This window comes from Ursus maritimus, unplaced genomic scaffold (assembly GCF_017311325.1).
Source record: "Ursus maritimus isolate PB19 unplaced genomic scaffold, ASM1731132v1 scaffold_18, whole genome shotgun sequence".
Lineage (NCBI taxonomy): Eukaryota > Metazoa > Chordata > Mammalia > Carnivora > Ursidae > Ursus > Ursus maritimus.
The window spans coordinates 7,938,971-7,955,839 of record NW_024424230.1 but is presented as its reverse complement, the minus strand read 5'-3'; the positions used below and the strand labels follow the sequence as shown (position 1 = coordinate 7,955,839).

The window sequence follows — 16,869 nt, the reverse complement described above, 5'->3', positions numbered from 1 at the left end:
CAATGGACCCTGACAGATTTCTTAAATCACCAGCTTATTGGAAGGTCCTTAACTAAACCTCCACAAAAAATGAGTTCCGCACTCCAAGACGACATGCTTCCCCTTTCGCACTCAGATGTAAGCTTCAGCTTCTCACTCTTCTGTCCAAGTGGGAATCAGAAAATGGTCATAAAAGGGGCTAACAATCCTCTGTTTTTTCTTTACCTGTTAACACCAAAGCATCTTATTTCAGAGGATGGTTTTGGTTTTGGGAGGTGCATGGGAATTTGAAGCCACAGTAGTAAATTTTGAACTAGAACTCTTTCTGAGAGATTCACTAAGATTCAAGTCGTTGAGGAAATTATTAAAGCTAGATGTGTAAGCAAATGGCACCTCTAGAATTTGTTTCCATTTTACGGAGATCATTCTTGTTCTTAGAGCCATCAGAGTTCTTGAATGCTATTACTAAAAACATTTGTAGGTCCTCCACCACCTGGGTGCAGCATTATCAAGGAAATTTTTCTTGTCTTTGTGATAGAAGCTGTTTATCAGGAACCATATCACAAATGTGCCCTTGTGATTCTGCCTGGTGAGGCTGAAATCATCGGAGATGACAAGGCCTCAAATGCCCTGAAATAATTTAATTTTCATGGATCTGTTACACACATAACACACACACACACACACACACACACACGATATGAAAAGAAGTCCTTTTTTTAAATTTGGTTTTTGTGTTCGTAAGCTTTCCATATGTTATAAAATGCCAATAGATAAAGAGCAACTGAGAAGACATGAATAAATTTTTTAAATGAATTTCCTGATATCTTATCAGAAATAAATAAATAAAAGGAAGGGTATTGTCATTAGTAACTTCGAACCTTGTAATGTTGCAAGTAATTTAAAAGCCTATTTGCAGAAGGACAGCCTCCCATAATAAGAATTACAGTGTATCCTTTTAAAAACAGGGTTTGGAATGCTCCTATTTCCAGTAATTTCTGCCACCTGGTCACCAGAAGAACTCCGTGTAGTTTAAGGACAAATAGCATCAGTGTTATTAAAATACCAGCAAGATAGCAAGATTGCTTTAACGCCCCAAACACCACCAGCAGGGCTGGCTGCATGCACTGTTGTCCAAAGCTATCAATCCTGTGGTTGTCCTAAGCTCTGGTGGATAGAAAAAAAAGAATAATAGAGTCTCATGTAAAACTTCTTGCTTAGAAAACAAAGAGTGTTTTCTTTCTCTATTGTTTGTCGTTTTACATGCTCTTGTTACTAGAAATATACAGAATAAAAGCAAGTTAAACACACACTTAACAAACTGAAGAACTTCACTGTTCCAAGAACAATAAACCTTTTGAACAATAACCATTTGAAAACAAATTCTCTTATTTCCTTTTATAATGTAAGATGAAAAGAATTTTCTGAAGAAGTGGCATTGTCTTACACTACCCATAGGAACAAGCCCAAGGGGTGGTTTTGGTATCTTTGATGGAAATTTTGTGATGGTGGTAAGATGTTACCAATGACAAAAACATCTCAGGGAAAAATAAAGGGAGGGGAGCACAGAAGAGAGAAAGAATGAAGCTGGCTTTGTGGAAAACTAATTCAGGTAGCGAAGAGAAATTAAGGGAATTTGCCCTCCTAGAGTTAAAGTGTATCACAGAACTTACCCAAGTAAGCCCCTGAAATGATTTTTTTTGTCTAAATAGTTGCATAAATAGGGAAATACTATTGCATTCCATTCATTCCAAGATGCACATTTTTTTTCACATTTTAACATCTCTCAAGTCAAATATGAGTTACAGTTTAATTGATAGCTCTATTCTTTCATAGTGCTACATAAAATAGTGTTTTGTCTTTCAACTGATGGCATCTTAGAGTGTGCAAAATACCGTAATACTTGTTTTAAGGAGTACTATGAAAACACTCAGTTGTTATTCCCAAGGATAGCCAAATAATATCCTTCAGTTCATCTCAAGTACATATATCTTTCTAGAACATGAATACCGTGGGCTCATTTATAATTCGGTGAATAAATGAGAAAGCCTTCCATAACGGGCTCTCTCCCAGGCAGTTTGGCTCCCCTGCTAGTGAAGGCAGTCTTCATACTCATATTTTACAGGAATCTCTATCTGCTACAAAAAATAATAATAACTAGTTTTCCTACACTGAAAATGTAAAAAATTTGGAAGCAAAATACTCTGATGAGTGGTACACAGAAAAAATTTTAACACTTTTTACAACTTCTTTTCTAGGAATATTCATAGAACTTTAAGAAATTCTGAAAAAGTTTAAATGTGTGATTTGTGATCGCAAGTGGCGTGTCATATCTAATATATAGGAATACCTGCTAATAAATTCATCTTCAAAGTTCTATTCATGATTATGTTGCTCAGTATTATCAATTATTAATCATAAGACAAGAGCCTTCATTGCTACTGACAATGCCGGTTCCCTGCTGGGAAACGCCATTTGCATATTTGTGAAATTTTCTTTTACTGATTGATAGACACTGATTGTAATGAACCAACACAAGCCCAATTAGAGGAAATGATTATAGTTGATAACAAAAGTGGACCTGTGATTCTAATTAATCTATTTACTTACTGTTGTTCCAGTGTCAGAACACTAAAGAAAATGTAGTCTCTAAACAAACACACAGACATGAAGAAAAATACTCATTTCTGCATAAACGCACAAATGAGACAGAAATGGGGAGAGGTCAATGTGTAATTTTTCTGGCGAGTGGTGCTGTAACACAATATAATAGCACAAATTTTATTTATATCATGTTCTTTTTTTCTTAAAATTAGTTGTAAGTGCTCTGGATGTCACTTCAGAAAACTCATTTTATATATATATATATATATTTTTTATATTTAATCAACTTGATTAGAGTTGATAATGTGTAAGGAAAATGACTGCCCGGCAAGAGTACAATTTTCATGTTAAAAAATACAATTTTATTCTTTTATCTCTATTTCTAGAATCAAAGAATAATGAGGAAACTCTATACGCATGATTTTCCTCTTTTTAACTATGATAGTCTTACCTATTCATGGGCATACAATCTGCTCATGGCAATTATGAGAATGATTTCCTTAAAGAAAAACAATAGATTTCAAAGGTCAATCAAAATAATTCAGCACACAAACATATAATTATGGCATATACACAGACAACCCAAAGAATCAGACCATCTTCTCTTTGGGACAGTGCTGTGAAATAGAAGAAGAAAGGTAGACCAGTAGTGGGCAAACCAAAGTCTACAAAATTGATGTAAGAATCACATGGGAAGTTAATTAAGCTTACTTTCAAAAGTATGAGTGTAATTGTCAATTTCTGGGATGTATTCAGTGAAGGCACATGTATTAGTTGAAGCAGGGCAGCATAGTGGCTTAACCAGGTAGGCTCTAGAGAAAGAAAGAGCTGTGTGACCTTGTGTAAGACACTTACCTTTGCTGTGCTTTAGTTACCTTTTCTTAAAAGAAGGAAGGAAGGAGCAATAATATATCTACTCAGAGTGTTAGAATATGAGCTGGTCTTGAGTAAAAGCCCAGTTATTAGCTAAGTCATAAAAAGGCTGGCAAAAGAAAAAAATTAGCGTTATCTTTAAGTGGGTAGAATTTTATAACCACTGTTTAAAGTTCATCCCAGCTTTCATTATGTGCAGACATTGGATATTAGTTATATAAACTTTAACACAGCCTCTAGATATTTACACATTCCAAAATCAAAAGATAGTAACATTTTATTTACAACAGATGTGAAATTTAATCTTTCAATATGTATTCATCATATTTCCTGTATTTAGAGAGTAATTCTGTAAATGCATCTACTTACAAATAATAGACTGATAGATGAGTAAAGAATATACATATTCTTAAACATTATTGATGACAGATAAGAATGGTGTTCAAAGTATTTATGCGTATGTTTGTAATAATTTCTGATGTTATTCTAAAGCTCAGCTTTTTTACAGTCCCTGAAAGTATGGTGGTCAATACATATTTAAAACATATAATGATAACTTCCATTTTGGTTCAAGTTTAAAGAGAATACTACTCTTCAAAGTCCAATTCTAAATGACATCTAGCAACTTCCATTAAATGACTCTACAAACGATGTAGTGTTTGTTAGTCTTGTACCAACTCACCAAGGTATCTTCTAATTCCTTTTCATTTATTTTGAATAAAATGGAAGATTAAGTGAGTTGTCCCCTATTGAAAATTAAGTCAAGTCTGTGAAAAACCAATTGCCCATAAACCTTCAAACTTCAGAGGACTGTTTGAATAAATCCAAACAGTGCCGAGCTTGGCTGCCTAAAGGTCTCTGGAGTTTCTATTTCTATACAGTTTTCAAGTTTCATGAGGTCTTTTCCAAGAACAAATAAACTAAATGTTCTCAACCGGGACCGTACTTGTATTCACCATTTCCTTATTAGGCTGCATGACTTTTTTGTCTTACCTCTGACATACATCCCACACGTTACCTGAGCGTGGCCCCTGACCACTTGTATATTTTAGGGCTGCTTCTCCACAGTGGATTTCCCTACCCAGTCCCTCTTGTCTCAGACACACCAGCGAACATGTTGACGTAGCCACTCACATCTCTTAACTCTTCGTCATACTGGAAAAGCTGACACCGGCCTTTCCTGGCTAATGTTATGTGTGTGTACAAATACACACACACACACCACCCTACCAGCATCGCTCACCATCTCCCATCTGTGTCCTCCCTCTCCGATTTGCCCATACTGACCATCTATTCATATTTCTTGGGTTTTGTACTTCCGTTAAGCTCTTAGAATTGGATCTAAGACAGTGACTTCCTTCATTGCCATTCCTTTGATAGCTCAGTTTGGACACATTTCCATGTCTTGACCACATACATGTTCACAGAGATGCCTCTGATGTCGGCCGCCTCTCCCACGTATTGGTCGCCATAGGAAGCCAGCAGTTTCTACTGAGCACTTCAGGTGGGACAAACATTGTGCTCTTCACTCTAAAAGAATCATCTTATGAAATATTTATAACAACACTTGAGGTGGATTATATTAAATCCAATTTAGAGATAAGGAAAAACTGAGTCTTAAAAAAAAATGTTAGTACGTCATTGCCTGCGGTCAAATGACAAGGCAGCAATAGAGTTGGGGTTTGCTAACAGGTGTGCAGACAGCCAAGCCAGTGTGTGTGCATGACAACTCCGGGACTGGGCCGCACCCATCATGGCCTTCTCCTCTCAACATAGGGGAGAGTCATGCGCATGGAATTGACCCAGTTGGTGCAGCATTCCTCATATCTGCTCCCTGAAGAAGGTGGGTCCAGTAGTTTATTTTACAGTAAACTGTGGTGAAGAGGACATGACCTTGTAGGAACCAAAGGCAGGTTGCTCCAAAACGTGCCACATTGGCATATTGATTATTTTGAATTAAAGCTACTTAAAAAACAGCATTGCAAGAAGGACACTACGACCCTCCTGTGTCCCCCTGAAAGCAGGAAGTAAATCTCCCATGTGAAAGGCACCCTCCCTGTTCCGGGGAAAAGGGAGACATTCTTACCACCAGAGAGAGGGAATTCAGAGCTGAGAAAGCTGTGTCAGCACCTCCTGTTACTTTTTACTAATTTACTACGGTAGCCCAAATTCTGGTTAGAGTTCCTTGTTAACAGAAGCTCCCAAAGTTAAGTTTCTTTGTCCTGCCAGTTCCTCAAAGATTTATTGTCTCTTTGTCTAAAAGTATAAAAACTTCTGGCCTTGATCATTTCCTTGGGTCTCAATTTCATTATTGGGCCTCGATGCACATGTAATAAAACTTTGGGGTTTTTTCTCTGTGAACCTGTCTCAGGTAAATTTAATTTTTAGTCCAGCTAGAATACTTGGAAGGCAGGGGAAGAATTTTTCTCTCTCTTCAACATCATGGTCTTTGATGCCTCAGAGACATCACTCACTGCCTGTGTCACCATGAAAAAAATTTTATTATCCCTCTGAGTCTCATTTTCTTTGTCTGCAAAGTTCAGATGGCATAATTACTGACAATTTATATGAATATCAAATGGAACAACATATGAAACCAGTTTGCATATTGCCAGGCACGTAGGGAATGACTCATAAATGCTCATTTATAAATGCTAATTTTTTCCTCTCCCAGTTGTTGAGATTTGTGCAAATATGACTTTAAATTTTCTAGTCAATACATGGGGAGATACACAGCAAAAGTAAAATTAATTGGTTAGCAAGTTTTTTGTTAATATATAGATGAATTTATATAGGGGAACACAAATTAGCATTAATGTTTATCACAGAGTCAAGGAGGCAGAGTCAAAACCACAAAGGAAAATTGCAAAAGTCAGTAAGGTAACCTGGATAATTATTTTGGTAAAAGCAGGAAAAGGTGCTGGTGGCCAGTACCCTGACAAAAATTACACCAGTTTTCAGGACCTCCCTGCTTTTTCTTGGCAGGGTGTGTGCTTTCAAAGTACAAAGCTGTATTTTTGTATATTGTAACATGTTCGAGAGGAAACTCATTTTTCCCAAGAGAGATCCACATCAAAGTCCAAAGGGCAGTGGACTCAGAAATCAAGAGAACTGTTTTCTATTAGAGGTTCTGTAGTTGGGATTTTACCTTGAACGAATCCCTGAATTTGGTGGGTTGTGATTTTCCATCTGTAAAATGAGAACCGCTGGACTGTCTAAGAAGGGTTCAAACCTTGAATTACACAGCCCGCGCACACGGTAAGCTTGGGCTTCCTCCAACCATGGCGATCTCCAAGTAGTCAGACTTCCACAGTAACTCAGGACAGGTGGAGGGAAGGAGAGCCTGCCTTAGAGGTCATCAAAGGCAGAACCAAAACAGACATAATGTCATGTCTGCCTTGCATTATTCATCAGAGCAGTCATCAGTCAGCCCAGATTTAAGAGAAGGGAGCCCAGACACCATGTGTTTGAATGCAGCCATCTTCAATCCTCCACAAAAATAATGCATGTTTAGTGTTCCCGATGACAGGACTCCATTGAAAGACATGGAGCAGAATGGCTTGATGGTCTGTGAACAGACTCGATGCCTGGTTTTGAACATTGACTGAGGAATGGATTCTCTGATGTGTAGGAGATTTAAACATCCAAGGTATGGTGGACAAGATTTGTACCGTGGACAGAGGTTGGGAGAATATGGACATTCACATTTTCAAATACAGACTTTTCATTTTTCTGAATTAATTATGGAAGTAGCATAAAAGGAACTAAAGAAACAAGGGAAGAAATGGAAGGTTAACAGTCTCCTATAATCTGAAAACCCTGAAGACCAAGAAATAGAGACATGAGGTGAAGAAACAATAGAGAGCGATTCAGGGGGGCCTGAGTGGCTCGGTCGTTAAGCATCTGCCTTAGGCTCAGGTCATGATCCCAGGGTCCTGGGATCGAGCCCTGCATCAGGCTCTCTGCTCAGTGGGAAGCCTGCTTCTCCCTCTCCCACTTCCCCTGCTGGTGTTCCCTCTCTCACTGTGTCTCTCTCTGTCCAATAAAATAAATAAAAATCTTTATTAAAAAAAAAGAAATAATAGAGAGCAATTCAGACAAAATTTTTATGGAGGAAATTCTCACCTTATTTATTTCCAGAAAAAAAATGTTTTTACTGTGTTTCCGTGATGCTTAAAGACTGACCATTTGGGAAGAAATGTGTTCCCAGAATTAAAAAAATAGAAGGAAAAGTAATTTGGGGAAGAGGAATTAACCACTGATGACTTACTGTATGCTAATAAACAAATTGTAACTTATTAGGGAAAAATAAAGGGTAGACAGAAGTGTATTTAATATGAGACTCGCTTTATGGATTAATTGCTGTTTATTAATGGGCATTGCTCACACTAACTGAAGGCGCTGTGTGTTGAATTCAGTTTATGCCTCACATGAGAAATTGGCTTCCAAGGTGAAAGACCTTTTGTCCCAGTGATACTTTCATAAAATGAGCCTTGCCTCTAGCCCTTACAGCCAGGGATATTCAGTGTGTATGTGGGTACTTCTTAGCACTCGTAGCCCCACCCACAGAGATTCTCCCAACTGTTAGGTCTGGGGTAAAACCAGAAGTGTCTATGGTTAACAAGCACCCCAGAGATTCTGGAGAGCACTGCCCTATTATAACCCAGAAATTTGTCTTCTTCCCAGGCCCCTTACCTACCAACCATGGGATGTTGGTATGGTTAGTATATCTATTTTCCCAATAAGAAGGAAAACTTCGAAATACACCAAATTTTGAAAAATATAAAGTTGGTTACAACGTTTGCTACTTGGAGCCATCTTTTTAAAAAATACCTTCAACAGGGCCAGACCATTAAATTCACTGAGTAGGGTACTTTTGTAGCAAGACATAGCCGATCTGGAAATGCCTCACTGCTAAAAAAAATGTGAAATCGAGAAAACGTGTTCACACCCTTTGGCTTCATCTTCCATTAAAATGTAAAAACCTCTTAGCTTAATACGGTGCTCAGGAGCCTGTGATAGTGTATCAGATGCTTTCCTGACAGTGTCTTGGAGGAAGGCTCTTCACTCTGGATGCAGAGTCTCGAAGGTGGTGGTGGGGGGCATGCGGTGGGAAAGGGCCGACCATGGGGAGCATGGGGGTCTCTAAGGTTAGGCTTGACAGACATGATCTTCCCCACGCCCACTTCTGCCAAGAGACAAGTATTAAATAAGGACGAAATGTGGGGTTTTATTAATTAGAGGATTGCCCATTGCCCATGAGAAAGTGAACATTTGCTCAGATTGCATCAGAGAAATGTGTGCTTAGACCACATAAAATTATTTCTGGATGTTTTTTTAAAACCTGGTGTGAATCAATAAAAATACGTTTCTCTCTTGAAAATACAATGTAAAGTGTTGTTCTCTTTGAACCAATCATATGCTTAAGCACCTGAGTGACATTGTGTTTATCTCTGGGGCTAACGTTAAAATTTATGTTTCAAATAAGAACATATGCCACACTTTCAGCACAGAGCTTCTCAGGGAAAGCACGCTTTTAATATGTAAAAGATCCTATTGCAGGAGCACAGAAAAAGGTCCATTCGAGAAAAGATCCATTGGGTGAGGGTGGGAGGAGGTGTCTGGAAAAAATTGTAAGACACAGAAATGGGTAAAAAGGATTAATGGTATCCCGTGTGGGGTGCCATTTGGGAGTACCTGTTTCTGTAAGGGCTTGCACCTCCAATCTGAGTTATTTTATAATTCAATAAATTGCAGAAAGCTGATAGTAATGCAAATAATTCTTGTTCATAGAAATGCAAATACCCTTGTCCCGTGGGTACGAATGGTTATTAGTCTGGTGTTTCTGATTGGCTCTCTGCCCTTTGAGTTCTCCTTGAAATCAGTTGTACCATCTTTTTTGTTCCTTCTAAATTAATGAATGAGATTAAATTGCCTACAAGTGTTCATTTCATATGTTTAGAGTCATGATTTTACTTTTTTTTTTTAAGTCAACCTTAAACAGCAAATCAGGCAGGTGTCTATTACAGATTCTGTCATATGTCCCCCACATTTAACCCTCAACTGATTTTTTTTTTAAGATTTTGTTTATTTAGGGGCACCTGGGTGGCACAGCGGTTAAGCGTCTGCCTTCGGCTCAGGGCGTGATCCCAGCATTATGGGATCGAGCCCCACATCAGGCTCCTCTGCTATGAGCCTGCTTCTTCCTCTCCCACTCCCCCTGCTTGTGTTCCCTCTCTCGCCGGCTGTCTCTATCTCTGTCGAATAAATAAATAAAATCTTAAAAAAAAAAAAAGATTTTGTTTATTTATTTGTTTGAGAGAGAGTGAGAGCAGGAGTGGAGGGGAGGGTAGAGGGAGAGGAAGAAGCAAGTTCCCTGCTAAGCAGAGAGCCCAATGCGGGGCTCAATCCCAAGACCCAGGGATCGTGACCTGAGCTGAAGGCAGATGTTTAATCAACTGAGTCACCCAGGTGCCCCAACCCTTTACTTCTAAAAGAGCAGATTTCAGTCTAATACTTTACATGAAGCCTGACACATCTCCTTTTTTTTCTAGCTTCAGACAAGCTTGACTGAGCCAATGACGTTATCCAAATCGATATCTCTTCCTCGTAGCGCGTACTGGCATCACATCACTCGTCAGAACAGTGTTGGAGAAATCTACAGTTTGCAAGGCAAGTGACTTGAAAATAATAAAGCACCACCTGCATTAGCCTCCTACAGGTGGGCCAGGAGTCATGCAAATTGCTTTGCTTGCTTTTCCTCTGTTCTCATTTATCAGCTGTCACTGGCCACAGTGGGAGCTCTGAGATTTACAGTGGCTTTTCTAAAGCTCTCATTTCATAGACTCACGGTAGAAATTATTGCAAAAGTCCCTAAGGGCTGAGGACCCTATTTGGCATAGGAACTTGACTAGCACGTTATACAAAACATACCATCAGAAGCTAAAAGTAGCTGGTACTGGGGTCTGTTTCATGCCATTTTACAAAGGATTTCTTTCTGAGCGTCTTTTTTCTTAATAGGGTTGAATATCAGTTCAGGAGGCTGATTTCTGGCTCTGAAATAAAATGCTGCATAAACCTACTCAAGGAAATCTTAAGGTTTACCCAAAGCCTTGACATAGAAATAATTCTGGAGGGTGCAAGGCAGGAGACAAGTGTGAATACTTCGCTTCTGTATTTTTCCTAATGATGAATGTTTAATCAACTAAAACGGGGATGGTTTACCAGATGAATCATATTAATAGATAGCAGGTATTTCGTCAAGAGCAGCGCAGACTTCAGCTTTGGCATTTTTTCTCCTATTCTTTCCCTTTTGTCTTAAAATGAACAATCTTATCCTTCAGATAAAATATTCAGCAGCAAGCAATTGACTAACAGAGGACCAAGGCTGAAGGAAGTGGGAACTTAGAAAAATAAGGCTAACAAAACACATTCATCCAACAAAGATTTTGTGAGCACAATAGATTTGAATGTAATAGGCGCCCAATAAATATCTGGTGAAGGAATGACGGGTATGACCTTCAGCACAGCTAGGCATTCAGAATGTTTTTCCACTCATACTTCAACTTTTGCTCATATTAACAACACTAAGTGTTTCAACAACAACAACAAAATGTTTTGGTGACAAGGAAACTGAAATGGTGTGTTTTCAAAGCAATCTTTGCTTGCCAGGATTTCAAACCTAGACTAATGGAATTTGGTTAGTGGGAATTAATGATTAAAGATACGTTCTGCAAGGAAGAACAGTCAGAACAATTTTAGTCATTTGTTGATGACAATTGCATTTTATATTTTAAATGAACCCTCTTATGGGTAGTTATTACCTTTTTGTGTTATTTCTTTGCATGAGAAAATCTTTACTAGGATAAGGAGTAGAGGATTGAGGGGACTCTTGACAATTTTGTGGATCAGAAAGAGGTGTCACATATCTCGCTCTTGCTTCCTTCTACAAATGCCAGCAACCACATGCTAAAACTGCCTGCGTCAAGATCTTAGGATTAAAAATAATTAGAAAATATGTTTTTAGTGTAAGGTTATTTTTATTTAAACATAAACCTATATATGAAATTGTTGTCAGAAAACGAAATTTAACTGAGTAAATTTTATGTATCGTATTGGCTTTATTCAACAATTCATGAGCGGACAGCATGCCATCCAACAGATAGAAAGGAGGTCTGAGGAGCTATATATAATGAAGACTTTTATAGGCAAAGGGAGCAGGAACAAAGAGGTTAAACTGGCCGAGAATGGATTGGGTGTAGCAAGATCACTTTCCTTTAGGGGATGGCGAGAGACTGTCAGACAGATGTCCTCACTAGTACTGACCAGGTAGTTAACACTGACTGGTGTAAGATTCATTTTTTGGGAGACCTGAAACTAATTCGGTTATGTGTTAAGTCAGGTGGGCGTTATGGGACTTAGCCTAAGTGACTCCATATTGAGACTATTGTCTTGTTTTTAACAGTATTGATATTCAGTAAAGTAGAAATAAAACCATGGAACATTTTCATGAGGAAATACAAATGAGCAAATTTCTAAGCAAAAAGAAAGTCAAATGTTAAAACAAATAAGTTCAAAAAAGGTTGGAACCAATGTAGTGATAACTTTGGGTTTTGACAAGAGTTTGGTCTATAATGCTAGCAAATGAAAGATTGTTGTTTTCATGGTAGTGTGTGGGGAACTTTTCTCTGAAGGGAAAGCTAACATTTAGAGTGATGTACAGCATCAGAGATAATTTCTTATGCATCTGACAAAAAAAATGGCAGAACGCATTTAAACTTCTCAAAACATTGATGAAGACGTGCAAGACAGTGCTGACTTACAATACAATAGAATCAATAACTGATTTGAACACTGGGATCTGTCTCACTGATCCTAATTTCCAGCAAAGGTAAGGACTTAAATGCTCTATCAATTACGATGAACAGTTTGTCTGAATGGTCTCAATAGCACATTCTTCCTTGGTTGTTTGTTGTCTTTGTGTAACAAAGAAATAGGCATCGACTAAAGTTGAGTACTACAAGTCCAATAAATATGGAATGTATTTGATGTAAAGTACATTTCACTCTCCTGTGGATTTATTTTTGTATTATATGCTTCTTAGAGCAATACGTTTTACCATTTTACATACCCCTCATTTTATGATTATATTGTAGAGAGAGATATAAAGATCTAGATGGATAGAGATGGATAGCTAGATCGTCAGTAAGTGGATTATAGTAAACTTGTTAGTGATACTTCGACAAAGCAAATATATTTTACTCTCCTTTTGCTCTATTGAGGCAGTCAAGGTAAGCAGAGGACAAGAGTCTTTGGACCATAGTTTTTTGTGTTGTTGTTTTTGTTTTTTTATTGGTGTGTAATCAACACAGGCTTCACCCTCATGGAATCAGGACAAGATAAAACCACCAAAACAGGAAATAGAAATGGAAAAAGTGAACCTTAGCACCCTTTCTTCATACACATCTACATTTTTTTCAAGAAACTACATTCGATGCCTCCAATCTGAGTTATTTTATAATTCAATAAATTGCAGAAAGCAAAAGGAGAACATAGTCTGGTTTTCCAGAGTCAAAGGAAAAATTGGGCAATGGTGGGTATTACATCATCATGTAAACTTCAGGTCGCCTTGAGGAATAAAAATGTATCTTTGGAATTATCACATTTTCTACATTCTAACTGTGAAGCTCAGATCAATATGAATTAAATTCAGCAGGCTTTCCTTCTGAAGGTAAAGGGGGAAAGCTTTCTATATCTAAAGCTTCATAGATTGGGATTCACTGAGAAGCAGCACATGTACTAGAATGGAAAAAAATATTCACGGTGTGAAAACAAATCTATCCCACATTATGACGTACCTATAACTTCGATTGCCTGTCACTCTCAAAATTGTACTTGCTCAGTTCTACTGTGTTCATTTCTGTCATCTGTTCTATAACTATAGAAGCAAGACACTCTCTAAAAGGCCAACGTATCAATACTGACATCCTGCATTTACTTAAATGTTTGGAAAAGAAGTGCAGTATAATCTGCTAGATCTCCCCATGCTGCTCCCAGAATGGTGCTCTGAGAGTGTAAGTTTTTTGTGGTTTCTGTCTTGTACTCCAGCTCTCTGGAGTCAAAAGGCTGACGAAAAGAATAATTCGCTTTAACAAGTACACGTTAGCTAAGGACTAGGCAGCTGCTATGGAAAATCCCTACCCTTAAGGGGCTTGTGAGAGGTTGGATCAAGTCACCTCTTCTTGCAGAAGGTGTGAGTAAAGACTTTTCCTGTTCCCGATTTTTGCCAGATGATAAGGATGACTAGTTTGTATTAGAAAGTAATTTTATTTCTATTTCTCTGACTTACGCGTTTATGAAAAATGTTTGCGTCACAGCACGTTGTAGAGTTGCTATCTGTAGACTTAGAGAAACCTTTCACTTCAAGAGAAGGAAACGTGATTTTGAACTCTTGACTCAAAAGTAGATGCCACTTGTTTAATTGCTAGAATTGTGATGTTGGTTCTAAGGCCTTCAGAGATGTGTTGAGAGCATGAGGAACACTCAAAAAAAAAAAAAAAGGTGAGGGGGGTTGGGGAGGAAAAGGAAAAGGAAAAAGAAAGAAACGAAACCCCATAAGAAGGTTGAAGCTTTTCTTCCGTTGGAAGGTCATCTCCTTGACTCATAATCACTGTCCTCATAACTATATGACAGACTGCGTGGCGGGGTCTTTAAATTGAGATTTGTGAAGATGGCAAAGCATTTATTGAAAATGACAAATCAGTCTAGCAAAAACCACTGATGGTTCCAGGCTCACTGCAGGCACTCACCGAGTCTTTGTTGAATGCAAAAAATGAATTTAAAAATGCATTAGAAAGGATAGACCACCACATCCCCTCCCTGAGGAAAATTCTCTCCTGTCTCGTAGAAGGAATCATCATGTCTGGTCCCCCACGCAGCCCATCCTGGGCACCATCTTCCCCTGCACACACTTTGGCTTGTCTGCTTCTTGCTTTAGGATTGCCTTGAGTCCCCAGACCCCTGCTCCTGCTGGTCTTTATTTGGTAAGCACAGGAAGCACTATGAGATGCTGTGGCTCTGTCCCCATAACCTGAGAGCTGGGTTTCTGTCTCTGTCCACCTGCTGCTCTCCCTCTGGAGAAAGTCTTCCACCAGCTATACTGACGTGAAGGGGGGACAAGAATGTGGGCTGAAGGTGGTCCCCCAGTGAATGGGCTTTGGGACCATGTGCTATCCCTACATTTCCCTGATACATTCCATCACCTATTTTTACACAAAATTATATGGGATATACTGTCTCAGTTTTGAGCAGCTTGAATAACCTCACTATTTGAATCAAGGAGGATGGGGGGGTGCGCTTGTAAAAGTGGTAACTTTTGGAGTTTGCTTTCATTAACACTGATTAAATGCACATGCCAGCTCCGAATCGTCTGGCTCCCTCTGCCCTCTCTACGTCTGTAGTTAAGCTGCAGACCGCCCGTGTCAGCACAGCGCACCTGATTACACAGAAGGCATTTTACACTCACCGAAAGAGCATCAGTGGCTCCAATTTCTCAGAAGGACAGGACGCAAACAGGCAATTAGAATTAGAGATAACCTTCAGAAAACAGTAAATAGAATTCTGACGTAGATTAGGGAGGTAAATCAACTATGACCCTCTGTCCTTTCCTGCCCGTTCAGTTTCAAGTTTACACTGTTTGTAAATCGTTTCCATCAGGACTTCTGTTTAAATTTTCATCATATGATGTTTTCCGAGTTGCAAAGTTAATAGAAGCCTTGTATAGCAAGTTAAAAAAAAAAAAAAGGATAGGAAAGAGAAAATTGCACCGATGGTAAAAAGGAGCCTGCGTCTGTTCAGTGTTCGATGTGTACGCTGGAAACGAGTCAGTCGTCACAAGTGGGAGCAGCCAGATGCCTCACGCATCCTCCGTGAGCCCCAGCCTCCAGGTGGCCATGTGCCAACAGCCCCAACATGGGAGCCCTTTGCCAGAATCAACAGTTGCTAGTAAACCTTCTTTATGAACAGTGACTGCATGTCCTTCCCTTGGAAGGGTAAAGCGAAGGCGGCAGATGCCTCCCAGGATATCAATTTTTAGAGGTAAATGAATTGATTACTCCCCAAAATAGACACCATAAAAAGTCTCTGAATGTTCTCACTGTGAAATGCTTCTCACACGCCACAGTCATCCATCATCCCTCCCTCTTCCATGCTCCCAGATGTTTTTATGTAACTTTAATATCACAACCCATTTGTTTATGAACCCTCTTCTTCTGTTTGTTTGTGAGGTGGCAACTTCAGATGATCTTCATCCCCATGGCTCAGCCGAATTTAGGGAGCCCTCATTGTGAAGAAACGCCACCTGTAGGTTAAAATACTGAGTTTGGAGTTATATAATCCTGAGTTTGAAAATTGACTTACCAGTGCTGAGTTGTATGGCTTTGGGCAATTTATTCATCTTTCTAAGCCTCATTTTCTTCATGTCTACAATGAGGATAATAGTTCCTATCATGGCATTTTACTGAGATCACCCACGTTAGGTATAAACATTCAGTAATTATGAACCATTGTCAATATATTGAAGGAAATTAAATTTCCATTAAGAAGTTTCTTTCTCTGACAAAGGGAAGTATGCTCTCCTATTCCAATTTATTCTAGAATTTACTTTAAAATATTACAGAGTTTCTGCTATACATGAGGAATTTTGTTTTGTTCTAAAGACTTTATAAAGTCTAGCTTTAAGAAACGATTTCTAGTTTTTACAGTTCTAGAAAAACTAAATCTAACTCTAAACCTAACCTTAAGTTTTTAATGCAAGATTAAAAAAAAAAAAAGGCTTAAGTCTTCAGCTGTTTGTTTTCTTCCCATGGGTGAGTTTAAACAAGACATTTACGCCTCAAACAGACACACCCCTTCTCCCAGGCTTTACAAGGCTCAGTCCAGGTAGCCCAAGGGAAATTAGACGCTGTTTTTCAGCCAAGGAATTGCAAATTCCTGGAAGGACTTTATTCAGCTCAGTGCAGAGGAAGTGCCCCCACTTTACCCCACTCCTCCCCCACCCCTCAAGATCTGTGCTTGCGGATCAGCCTACCCTGACCAGGGAGAAGCCTTTCTGAGAAATTTCTTCCTTCCTCCACTAAGGTAGACTGGTTTTGCTTGAGCCAGTTATTCCTCAGTTTACTCTTTCAGGATGCACCCTCTGGCTGAACTAAAGGTGAAAGGCAAGATTTGGATTGTTAATTAGGTTCTCCTGACATAGCACAACACAAAACTAAAGACGGTGCACAGTGTAAGTCAGCCATTAAATCACTAGTTACTACATATGTAAAAGTAGCAGATAAAGACAGATAAAGGTAAAAGACTCAAGAGTTACCAGATGTTACATAGGATTAGTGTAATCTGCCAGTGGTCTTATTA

The 16,869-nt window shown here is 38.8% G+C and overlaps 1 protein-coding gene across 1 annotated transcript in view; it reads left to right on the top strand.

Moving 5' to 3' along the window:
• The window catches only part of DOK6 (docking protein 6), a 187,529-nt gene extending 174,628 nt beyond the window's left edge, over positions 1 to 12,901 (top strand). Inside the window, exons 7-8 of the mRNA XM_040632353.1 lie at positions 10,011 to 10,128; positions 12,828 to 12,901. Of these exons, the coding sequence (XP_040488287.1) occupies positions 10,011 to 10,128; positions 12,828 to 12,901 (192 nt within the window). The remainder of the gene's footprint in view (positions 1 to 10,010; positions 10,129 to 12,827) is intronic.
• The last annotated feature ends 3,968 nt before the right edge of the window (positions 12,902 to 16,869 follow it).